Source organism: Fopius arisanus, unplaced genomic scaffold, assembly GCF_000806365.1.
Source record: "Fopius arisanus strain USDA-PBARC FA_bdor unplaced genomic scaffold, ASM80636v1 scaffold00014, whole genome shotgun sequence".
Taxonomy (NCBI): domain Eukaryota; kingdom Metazoa; phylum Arthropoda; class Insecta; order Hymenoptera; family Braconidae; genus Fopius; species Fopius arisanus.
In genome coordinates, this window is record NW_011887753.1 from 1,536,422 (window position 1) to 1,549,529 (window position 13,108).

At 38.6% G+C, this 13,108-nt stretch overlaps 1 protein-coding gene across 1 annotated transcript; it reads right to left on the reverse strand.

Annotated features, from left to right (window-relative positions):
• Positions 1-270: 270 nt before the first annotated feature.
• On the reverse strand, positions 271-5,959 carry LOC105263388 (uncharacterized). Its single transcript, XM_011299575.1, has 16 exons — positions 5,383-5,959; positions 4,721-5,016; positions 4,454-4,653; positions 4,184-4,380; positions 3,956-4,121; positions 3,704-3,894; positions 3,345-3,628; positions 3,092-3,278; positions 2,812-2,854; positions 2,422-2,693; positions 2,068-2,357; positions 1,806-2,005; positions 1,361-1,720; positions 1,067-1,257; positions 708-991; positions 271-621 (listed from the first exon to the last, which is right to left on the reverse strand). Exons 1-16 carry the CDS (start codon positions 5,569-5,571, stop codon positions 423-425), a joined length of 3,549 nt encoding a protein of 1,182 aa, XP_011297877.1. The 5' UTR covers positions 5,572-5,959; the 3' UTR covers positions 271-422.
• Between the last annotated feature and the right edge of the window lie 7,149 nt (positions 5,960-13,108).

The window sequence follows — 13,108 nt, forward strand, 5'->3', positions numbered from 1 at the left end:
ATTGCACGTAGGAAATCAACACATTGATAGAGCATTCCATGATGTTCTGCGTACAGTTCAAAATGTCAGGTCGTACCTGAACATCTAAAAATTTGAAGGATCAACGTATTTGTAGAGGCGCAATTTCCATAGGCTGTTTACCAAATTCCTTAAAGCTTGAGTAATGTCGTTTTAATCATATTCCCTACTTTAATTTCTAACCAGTTTTTATTTTATTCAAATACTATATATTACTATAATTGGGTTAATAAAAATAATGTACTGTGTGGCTTTGTCGTATGCTCAAATGATTGTTTTATTTTGGAGGTTTTCAGGCTTGTAGGAGTTGGAATGATGATATTCTAGAAGGAACCGGTCGTAGCAGTCTCTCATTTTATGGAAAGCATTGGTATAGGCTCAGGTACAGGTTTTATATAGTTAATCTAAGTGTTACGCCGTCTGTTTAATGAAGACAGGCCAGCCCGACAGGGGAAGTTAGACCACAGGTTGAGCACGTTTTTAAACATATCTTTGGACATCTCAAAGTTTGTGGGACTCGTAATGATGAAGTTCTCAAGTGAATTGGTGCTGGCAGGCTCCCAAAGGACGGGAAGCTGTGACGTCCGTTCAGGTACCGGTTTGCTACCGACAAAAAAAAAATGTAATTTTTTTCTAAATCACGATTAATCATTGGGAATCTGATAATTAAGCATTTCTCCTGGCCCTACCCAAATCTCGCAAAATTGGTCCATAAAGTTGTCATCGCATCAACCATCTGAAAGTCACTGTCACTCATTGTACCACTGGGGAAAATAATTTGATTGACTGGGAATAGATACATAAGTTCTTCACCATGACCGACACCATAATTCCTCTGAGGATTTTTGCTAATTGTAACATTCTTCACATCTCCATTATAAGCAAAATAATAGTAATAAACCGGGCTCACTGCATGGACACGCTCCTGCACAGAAGTTGCGCTGCCAAAAATGAATGCCCCATCAGAAGTCATCTGCAAAAAAATATATCGATTCTACTCAAATGGCCAAAATTAATCAGGGAGGAGACAAAAAACACAATTACATACATTCACTACATTCTGGATTGTTGATATATCGATTTTTCTATCGTCAAAGTAAAATTCTCGGATTCTTCGTGACGTTTCCGTTCTGGATGCGTTGGAACAACCAGTGGTGTACCCAAAAAGTAATGGAAAGATTTCTACAAAATGGTCATTCAACGCCGCATAATCGATCATCGCATTTTTACCATAAATATCTGAAATTAAAAAAAAAAAAAACAGTCATGTTCATAGGGGAATGAAAGAGAAAACACCAATTTTGAGGTCAGGAGAAAATTATTCTTAACTTAGAATACTAACTATCTGCAAAGAGAGATCCCTCTGCGGAATTAACCCCGGTCAACCAAGGAACGTTTGCGAAGGCGTGACGTTTCGATAATTCATTTGGGCCGTCAGTTAGAAAAGCGCCAATATGTCGCGGTTCGGCAATCGGGCGGAATGCAATTAATAAATAATCAAGTGCTGGCCATGTTCCCGGAATAGCGGTTATTTCTCTGGGATCTTTTGTCCGCAAACATCGGAGAAGTTTTTGGGAGGAATCAGTGGGACAATTGAGCTCCCTACCAAGACGATGAGCATTTTCACGTCCCATTGTAGCTGTACTGAATGTCGAAGGGTTAAGAGCAGTGCCACTCTGAGAAATGGCCTGATGGAAGAGTCCTGGATTTTCAGTTAGAAAAATTCAATGAGTATAGTTAATAAGGATAACGTAGCCCATATTTTGAGATTATTATTACTTTCTTGCCTTTAGCGAGTGGACTCAACATGAGATAATACACACTGATGGCTCCAGCACTCTCACCCATTATTGTCACTTTATTTGGATTACCACCAAATACTGCAATATTTCGTTTAACCCAGCGGAGGGCTTGTACGTGGTCCTTCAAACCGTAATTTCCTGGGATCGTTCTGTCTGCTGTACTCAGAAACCCGAGAGGCCCCAACCTATCGATATTTTCAATGAGTTTCTACCCTACCAAGTCATTCAATAATTTTCTATTTGATACCTGTAGTTCATGGTAACGAGAACAATGTCATGATCAAGGAGGTATGTCGGCCCATACATAGATGAGTTACCCGACACCCAACTTCCACCATAAAACCAAACCATGACAGCGTAGCGTGAAGCATTTATTTCCATAGGCTCTGGTAAATTCGGGGTGTACACATTTATGTAAAGACAGTCTTCGGAACCTAGGGTCGTCATATTAGGGGAATTATCAATTTTCTGAAGACAACTATCTCTTTCACGCTTAGCAAGGCGAACCCCGGTCCAGGGCGTCGGGGGTCGGGGTGACTGAAATCAAATATTTATCAGTATTGAACAATAGTTATTGTTTTAAACAAATCCGGTATTTCACCTGGAATCGCAAGATTCCTACTGGAGAGCGAGCGTAGGGAATTCCCCTAAAGGCATTGATCGCTCTCCCCTTTCTCGATCGCAGAATAGATCCTTCTAGTATTCCATCGCTAATTCTTACTCTGGGTGCAGCAGAAATTATTGAAATCCATAATGGAATCAGTACCAAAAGCAAATTTCTTGAAAAAATATGCATGTTCAATTCAGACGAAATTATTCTCCAGATAAACTGAGTCACTGAGCTACGTGCAGTTACTTTTATACACAAAGCACCTGCACAATTTGCAAGTCAACCACAGTATTATTTTAACAATGTGTTACTTTATTCTTAACAATATTTCCCTCGACAATACATCATTATAAAGATTAAATTTTTTGTAGGATTGCCTGCTTTCCTTATTGCTAAGACCCCAGACTGGCTTGGATTGCCTTATCTGCGTTGAATAAACAGTGTCATTCTAATGAAAACAAATAGGTGATTGCTGTGATTGCTCACGGTTGTCTGTCTTGGAATTGAAAAAAAAAAAAATCACCATACCTGTTGGCAAGTGGTCTAGCATTTTTGCGGAATGAAAATGACTTTGTGCGTTCAATGTATTTTTCAGAGATAATTTTTTTATTTATTCACAAAGAGACAAAATACATTTTATTTTAATTCATATATGTCACACCAAATTTGCTGTACGTGAAAGCCCAGCACGACAGCGAAAACTTGACCACAGATTAATCATATCTTTGAAAACATCTTTTACCATCTTCATACTCGTAGGACTTTCGATAGAGAACATCTCGAGTGCATCAGTTTTTACGGATTTCCATTGGGCGGGAAGTATTGATGACACACAGGGAACCGGCTTGCTATTGTAGACACATCCATTATTTTATGTAACTCCAGTGGATTCACATAATTTCTTCATCACTTACCCAAATCTCGCAAAATTAGTCCATAAAGTTGTCATCACATCAATCATTTGTAAGTCTCTCTGACTCATTGCACCAGTAGGAAATAGAACTTCATGAACTGGGAAGAGATATAAGAGTTCATCAGCGTGCGAGACACCATAGTCTCTTGAGGGGTCAGAAAAAGCGGAGTAGCTCAAGGTGCCCCTGTATGCAAATTGATAGAAATATACTGGACTCTTTGCACTTTGCCGATGTAATTTTGCGGCCGTGGCGCTAGCGAATTTGAACACTGAGTCAGAAATCATCTGTAATATGAAGATTAAAATAATCAATGATGCAAATGGCAGTTGAAAATGTTTTTTTTTTTTCAATCTTCATACATCAACTACGTTCATCCTGGTGGAATCATCAATTTGCCTGTCACCAAAGTAAAATTGACGCATTCTTCTTGTAATATCATCGAGAAGTGATGTTGAACAGTCTCTGTCCAATCCATTGGCTAAGGGCGCAAGCTCCGTAAATTCGTTATTCAAACGTCTGACATTGGTTTGATTAGGGGATGCATAAAGTGCTATAATTTTTAAAAGTCAATTAAAATTAAAATTCTTGAAATACGGTCCATCCGTACTAACCGCCAGCAGCAAGGGCTCCTTCATTAGCATTGACACCATTCAGCCATGCCACATCAGCAAATTCTCCGCGTTCCATCAATTTTCCAGGCTCATCTGTCAAAAATGCCCCCGGATTTGAAAATTCTATCACTGCACGAAATGGTAGATCGGGCCCTCCATTGAAGATCTAATGAGAATGTTCAATTCGTAAGTAATACAACGGATAAATCGTCTTATGATTGTAAATACCGGCCAATCTGAAGGCTGCATCATTACGTCACCGGCATCTTTTGTGCGGAGGCATTGAAGAAGGTCTTGCGAAGTATCAGTAGAGCAATTGAGTTCTCTGGCAAGACGATGGGCATTCTCTCTCGCTGATTTCGCTGTATGATATGGCCATTGATTTATGGCCGTGCCACTCTGGCTAATCACTTGGTGGAAAAGTCCTACTCCAAGAAAAAAATAATGTGCTTGAGACAATAAATCGCATGAATTTTGGAGCTCGAAATGTCTCATCACCTCTTGCCAGCGGACTTAAAGTAAGTAAATGCACGTTTGAAGCCCCGAAACTTTCTCCAAAAATTGTTACTTTCGCCGGATCACCGCCAAATGCCCCAATATTTTCTTGAACCCACCGGAGTGCCTGAACATGATCTTTCAAGCCGGCATTTCCGGGGATAACGCTATCTGCTGTGCTCAAAAGACCCAATGGACCCAGCCTACGAAAAAATACCATTAATTTATCATTGACAACGGCACACAACTATTTTCATTGATTTGTATTACCTGTAATTCATGGTGACGAGAACAATGTCATGATCGAGTAAGAATTTTGGTCCATAGAGTAAAGAATGACTGGAACCATCGACACCCCCGCCATGGGACCATACCATGACAGCATAATTATTAGAAGCATGCCTCTTATTCCTTCTTGGCAATTGCGGAGTGTAAACATTAATGAAGAGACAATCTTCTGAGCCAGTTGATCTCAAATTCGGATTATCGTAATTTCGTTGAACGCATACCGATCCATCAGTCTTGGCTGAGCGAACTCCAGTCCAAGATGTGGCTGGTTCAGGGGCCTATTGCATAACGCCCTCACTTATTAACTTTTTTTTTCTCAAATAATATAATATCAATATTGATGCGGCATTTCCGTTACTCATTACGATTTTATAAATTGTCTAGTTCATCGAATTGTTTTTCAGAGTTATTTACGGAACAATAAATCAAGCCTCCCACCATGTTGACACAAATGGCGATTCGGGTAATCGCTATCTATTTTTTTTTTTTTTCAATTATGCTTCCATCCCACATTTGTCATAATCAAATAATTATGAATAATTTCCCGATGAAAGAAGAATGTATTTGTAAATTATACATGAATGTGAAGAATTCATACGCGAAAATTATAATTTTTTTCTAAAACAGAGGAAATTAGTATTCACCTGGAAACGTAATTCTCCTATAGGTGGACGGGCATAAGGAATTCCTCTGAAAGCCAAAAAATCTCTGCCCTTCCGCGATTGTAGGACAGACCCTTCTAAAGTTCCATTTTTAATTGTCACTCTTGGTGTAGCAGATACTACAAAAATACAGATGATTACGAGGAGTGGTACTACGAGATATATTTTCATGGCTAAACAGTTGTGAATAATCCTCAAGAACAAACTGAGCTCGTGAGTTCATCCGAGCCCCTTTTCTTACCCCCAGCTCTGCAATTAGATTAACTTCTCTTTCTCAGTAAATGCGGAAAGTAAATAAGGAAAAAAATGTTCAGTTATATTCCACCATTTTTTCCTCATTCGCCAGAGTCGGGTTTTCCACGGATATTCTTATCACGAGGCATGACATAATCACTACTCGGTTTAAATTTATTTTAAAATATTTACACTTTTGCTGAAATTAAGTTTTTGCAGGGTGGCAGGTGTATGAGCAAATTAAAAACATTATCCCTTGCCTTAGAAAAACAATATAAAAATCCAATGAAATATTATTATCGAATGAATAAGTGGTAACATCGTACCATCAAAACTAAACTACGCTATTGCGTCGCATATATTAATCTACTTGCAATTGCAATATTTTATGTAGAAATCTGAAAGAATTATAAGACGTGCATATTTTTCACAGCACTACTCGTATAATTTTCTGAAAAATTCCACTTGCGCACCATTATTACGCTTGATTTATTTATTTTTCAAGAGTTTATTGTCTAACTTCATTAATATTTGATTTTTTTGATATTGATATTTTTCATGAAAAGTTCAAGTCTATTTGATAATTTCGATTTTCTATTGAACAGCTCTGATTGCGTACAGAATTTCTCTTTATCGACGCCGAGAGAATGATTTCATGTGTTGAGCGACCAAAAGATGGTGTTTGTAACTTGGATTCAAATACCAGAAACAGCTCAAAAAAAAATCTACTAAATCATCTCATTTTCCAGAATTTCCTTGGGAATTATGACATAACTTTTGGCAGTTGCCGTGGTCATTGTTGACTCACGTTGGGAGATCAGATCATTGTTGGAGCATTGGGGTGGCTTTTCATTGCTCCTCCAATGGGGCGCTTCACCCCTCGTATGTGTGAACCATCAGACCGCACCGAATCACACGCCATTTTGTAAATTTACTAATACGAATAATGAGAATTACGTGGTTATTGTAAAAAAAAATTCCTAAAACACGTGGAAATATGAATTTTAACAAATATTTGGTGAAAAAATTTTTACAGTGAATTTGTAAAATTTTTTATCTCCCTATTATTATTGAATTCCTTGAAAACCAATAGGCTGCACGATTAATCGATATCGGGTCAAATTTTCGAATAAATTTTTTGATGTGCATTACGCTTGAATGTGTGAAAAAATGAATTAATGATAAAAAAAAGTGATGGAAGGGTGTGAGGAAGTTTGACGGTGTTGCCAAAGGCAACGCCTTCCACTCGATTACCGTCGGGGCCAAATACCATTTACACCACTTTTACCTGTTACCTTCTGGAAAAAGCTGCCTCACATTTTCCGAAAAATTACCTGCCAAATATTGCCCTCTTAAGCACTACACACTATATTTTCCAATTCTCACCTATATAAGTTGAAAAAATTTAAACAAAAGATTTATTCGAGATGTGAATGTATATTAATAAAATGAAATACGAGAAGGGGTGGAAAGTAGGGGGACAAAACCAAAAGAAGGAAGAGGAGAAGACTTTTCTTGGGTACAACGACTTCAATGGCATTTGAGAGGGGGTTCATCGACCCTTCTAGGCCTCGGAGAAAATTCTATGGGAACGGTAGAACAACCCCCTTTTTATCCACCAGGGATGAGCTCTCCCTTTTTCTCCGCACGCTGTATGTTAGCAGAGTTCAACGGATATCTCAAGCTTTCCCCATCCAGCCGATACCGCCAAATCATAACGCCATTAAATTTTCATTATTTAAAAAAATTATTGAGACCTTACAAGCTATTAGAATACCATTGACCAAATGCAAAAGAGTAGAAATGTGTTGACCTAAATTCTAGTGGGGTAACGACCCCATATTATTGTCGGAAAGAAGGATGAATATCCGAGGGCAAACCCTTTTCGGTGTCGTTTCTTCGCTAATCCTATTCGTGTACAGATGTATGTTTTTTTCTTTTTCATTTCTACAATTCCCATTGTTCTAGGACATGGAGAAAAATATGCGGATACCCTTTTTGAGTTGGGTATAACAAACGAGTGGAAACTGGGTCGTCTTACCTGGGTCACAAGATGAAATTCAGGATGTTTCGATGGGTCAGAGAGGCACGATGGGAAATACAGTGAGCAATGAAATACGACAAAAATTTATCTTTTCATTAACGGGTTTTCGATGATTTATATGCAGAAGATTTCTACCTGTAATGGCACACAATTGAGGACTGTGCAGAGTTTCTCAATTAATTGCTGGCTCAAATAGGAAAAAAGTTGAGAAACTCTGTTATATCCTGGCAAGGGTGAATGTGTATTCGACCTAGTACACGAGGCGCAATGGAGAGATTTCTCGTTAGTCATTCAGTCCATTCAACCCCTTTCCCTTTCCTCGCTCTCCCCCCACACCATCTTTTTTTTTCTTTTTTTTTTCTCTCAACTGGCAGCAGCTTCCGGGACGATTCGATGAACTTGTAGGTTCAAGGACCAACTTACATCACCAGTTGTTCCTATGATTTTGTCCTTTATGAGGCTTTTTTTCCTATACAAAAATATTTCATTTGGCCAATTTTTCAAGCGCTCATGTCAGATATTTCTACTATAGGAGGGAATAAATTTTAAGATAAAAATTCGAGATATTTAGGACGATTTTGTGGAAGGGTGGGTTACTGGGTATCGAATACCACCCCGGATTGCCGTTGGCTCACTCAACGAACCCTAAATCAACTCATTTCTTAGAATCCAAAGGCGTAGACTCACTCTCACTATCTAATAATGAAGGACAAGAATTTATATCCTCACTACCTATTAGACAGGCGCTAATATTTATAATATTTCGCCATGACATTTGAAAAAAATCAATAATTATTGAACCGTTGCCGAAATCTGAATACTAAAAAATATATAACAGCAGCAATGGAGAATATGAGTATTGAATTTGATTTTTTCCACGGATATGACGAAACCGGAGAAGGGAAGGCCGGAACCAGCCAAGCGCCATTTCATGTAGCTCGCACGTGTTCTCTTGAAGAAAAAAAAAAAATCCAAAGGGGGAAGGGAGTCAAGTTTTAAAATATGCCGGTGGAAAAATATGTATAGCTAGGTAGACAAAGTAAGACGAAGCGAGAGTGAAAAAATTTTCCCAATGCTTAAAATATGAATGTAAAGTTCGAAGGGGTAGCTGTTGGCGCGCTTTTCGTCGCACCCCATGGCTTCGAGTGTAATTGGTTCCACTGATGGCAGCCATCTTGTTCATGGGCGTGGCACAACGATATTATTGCCAGGGGTGAGTCACCCCTCGTGTAAAATCTCATGTACATCAACTCTCCACAGTACTTCAGGCATTTTTTCCCCTCTCATTTTTCCCACCCACCCACACACGACTCAACGGTCTCTTCCTTCATTCTTCCCATCTTTTTTCCTCTCATCATTTTTATTTTCTCCTTGAAATCTCAGTCTTTATCTTTTTCACATTTCATGGGATTCCCACTTTCATATTTAAATCCTTGACGGAATTAACATTGGAGAAACCGTTTTAATTAATCAGTTGATTGGGTTGGGGATTGCGAGCGTTGGTGGAATTGTACAGGGAACGCCAAGAACAATTCATCCAACTTTCAAAGGAAAACTTGAATTTTTTTTTTTTTTATGCATATGTTGAGAACCGTCATTTTTCGAATGATCATTTCTCGATAGGTACAGAAATGTGGAAGATGAAATGATTCTCGTATGTTGGACAATTTCACCCTGACCGATTCTCAATAGATACAAATGACAGTGCGATATGGCGTGGATTAACAATCAGTACGATCCCCTTCTCCAGAAAATGAGTTTATCATGAATATAAACCAAGGTTAGTTTCCATCATATCAAAATTCGAGGGATTGTCACTCGGTATCAGTAGAATGTTGAAGATAAATAAAGAAAGACAAGTTGGAAGCCACATTCTCGCCGATAGGTTTCTTTTGTTGACATCCGGTGTTAACAGAATGCAGGTTTTTTTCCCTGCTGATTCAACTATTACAGCCTCAAGCTCAAAATAAAGAAATTTATGTGAAGAAATTTCATCAAATTCTCTCCACCATTTTTACAAATTTAACGGCATAACTGACAAAACGATCACCGAATTAAAAATAGGAGGGAATTAATTATGTCAAAAAAAGGGGTGAAATATAAGAAGACATTTGGGATTTCCGGCAGGTGGAACAGAGACAGAAATATCAAAGAGAAACCGGCGGTGGTTGGATGAAGTTTCAATTGATTTTTTTTTTACTCCAACAAAAAATTTCGAAAAAATTGAGGTTCTAACGAAAAAAAAAAAAAACAAAAAAAAAACAATTGTTGAAAAGTTTTTACAATGGTATTGGAATTACTTATTTATATGCCCCCGAGAATGTGAAAATGGAGAATGAAAAAGTGGCACTATATATGGAAGTTTCCCTAACGGAAAGTTGGTAAGTACAATAATTTGCCATCTGTCCTATTGAAAAACCTATCGAACCCAACGATTTTTCCCAGCTGCAGCTGCCTGTATCGATTGTCTGGATAATCCTCGTTGGGTCTGAAAATAGACTGTGGAAGTTGTAGGTAAAGTTGTGTCGCACGACAAAACCTTTCCTCCACCCGAAAAAGAGGAGATTTTTCAAGAGCCTCGGTACCTCATTCTTATTGGGCTGTGGATCCCCTCAACAGATCCTGATGTGAATCTCTAAAGATGAGAAACGTGATCAAAATTACGAGGGCTCTCTTGTTTAAAGATAAATTTTGCCTCTCTCTCATTGAGTGAAGGAAGAAGAAGGAGCAGGAGAGAAGGAAGCCCTGATGGAGAATACCATTTCCCTTCTGCTGATTTAACACGGAAAACTTGGAATCCATGAGCTCAATCGAACTTCCTTCATTCATCATTTAAAACAATCAAACTCGGAATGATCAAGTGAAGAATGAAGAAATTTTTTGGATATTTGCTGATGTTTTTGGAGGATTTGATTGAAAATTATGTTGGTGAAAGATGCAGTGTGTAATATTTATGAGATCGATACCAAATTGGAGTATAAATTTTGGTTTGTGCATGGCGGCTGGAAGAAATGATGAGCGTATTAATGTCGGCCACATTACACATGAGGCGTTGCACTTGTGGGTAAAGTGCATTACCCCCCACCACATGAAATAGAGGCAATGAGGACCCCTGGGTTGAATGCTTCTCTCCCTCTACATGCATTGGACCCCTCCAATCGGCTGAAGCTCTTCGTGTGATTCGCGATGCAAGGCAGTGTGTGCATACCAACATGCGTCTCTCAACCGTACCACTGCGAAAAAGTGTGGGCTTACATTGAAGAGAATAAGAGGGGAGGATGCACCAGTCAAAAAACGGGGGGTACTTGCATTGCGCTGGGGGAAAGTTTGTGATAGGGCAGTCGCCTCGCTGGTAGAGGGGAAGATAATCTTCATTCCTGGCCAATCGTCAGTGAATGCCTCGCTCGGTGAATGAAACAATTTTTTATTCTCTTTGCCTGTGGATTTTGTACCGAGGAAACTTGTACCGAGGAAAATTCGTCGAGAATTAATGGTTCCAGATGGTAGCATTTTTTCGGCGACCTCGTGTGTAACACTCATCAGAGGAGGGTGGCGCGTGATTCTTCTAACCAACATCAGTGAGAAATTCAAATGATGAAACACTGGATTTATGAATTCATTTGATATATTGTATCGACAAAATTTTTCTCTTATACATGTATTCGATAATAAAAAATCAATTGTCTGACGGTTTTTTTTTTCTATCATTGAAATTCCTTCTCTGCACTTTATCCTACGCCCTCCCAAAGATGAACGGTATTACTCAATATCAATAACTCCTCGTACAACTGCAAACATTGAATTTTTACAACCACAATAAAATCTCCAATAACGCAAGCTCTCGCATAGCCAAGAATCATAATATCATACTACTCGTCACCCGCTCCCATAAAAAAGACACTTGAAATTTGTAAAAAAATTACTCTCTCCCACCTATTTGCGATTCTCTCTTAGAATACCACTGGTTCCACTCCATGTCGACCCATAAACCGCCATTTTTACGGTGCACGGCCTTCTACTTGACTTTGCTGCATAATCCAGGCTCCATTCTTTCTGCAAAAAATTCACAATAAAATCTGTAAAGAAGCCCCAATAATTCTAAAACCATTTGACAATTCTAATATTGCATAATAATGCTATAAATTTTTTGTCTTGTTTTTTAAAATCAACCCACGGATCACCTCGGTCCCAAAAGATAATGCCTTTTTTTAGAAAAAAAAAAAACAAAACAAAACAAAAAAACAAAAAAAAATAAAAATAAATAACTCAGGTTCCCCATCCGGTTCGCATAAATAGTCCCTGAACGAAACAAACCCTTAGGGTCTTGGACAATAAAATTCCAATAAAACTTGTAAATGTTTTCAAGTGGCCCAAACTTCCTCTTGAGTACCTTTCCACGGTGATTCTCAAACACAGTACATATTAAAAGCAAGAGAAATTCAAGGAGGAGTAGGTAAGGTACCTGAATACCAGATAAAGGTAGCTTCCTCTGGACACTTGACAAAGAGCCAACTTGCCGCTAGATTTTCCCCCTGAATTTTGTCATCGCATGTATCCAATTCTTTTGTACCATCCAACATTCGTACTTTGGTTATTTTTTTCTTCCTCTTTTTTTCATTCGATTTCACAGCGGGCATAATGGATTCTCTGATCCTTTGGACGCGCTCGTTATCCCGGCATTCGTAACGGTTGCAGCTGTCCCGCGTGAGGAAATGCCAAATAATGAAAATAAGAGCGAGATGAGAGACATTCGGCTGAGTGTGTAACAGTCCAGTGACAATGGGAGATCACATTTTCGTCTAAATTTATCCGTGTAATTCTTTAGTTTCTTCAAAATAATATGTATACATATTTGAAAATTTGGAAATCAAATGAATTACATCCTACTCGAGTAGCAGTATTGTAGAAATAATTAATGACACCCGGAGAGTTAATTAATTCGGCAGAGCATTATAATGGTGTTTGAAAAATTATTGGGACTGGGGGTGTGTGGAGAAATATGAGCCAATGTTTTCTACTCTCAGCTGTGTATATGAGAATAAAAGCCCACTGGCTCGTGCTCCAGCTCAACCGTTTGGATATTATATTTTCCTAGACAAGGGCGCTCTGGGATTTTCAGGGCTTAAAGTAGAAAAATAGGCACTGGGGGCACGTTGATCGTTATTCGTGCCCCAACTTATTTCTCGGGGGGAGAAGAAGGCGGTGTGGCAAATGCCAGCTGCGCTACCGTAATATAACAAGCCTCATACCCCAGGCACCTACTATCAAATCATTCAATTCCAAATTTTTCTCTTCATTTTTTTTTTCCATTTTCCACTTCCACTTGTACTTCCAATTATTCTGTGAAAATCATTAAAAAATCGAGAAAGAATCAATATCCTCATTTGTGAATATCCTGACTTTTTAAATTTCTGACAAATTATCGGTTTA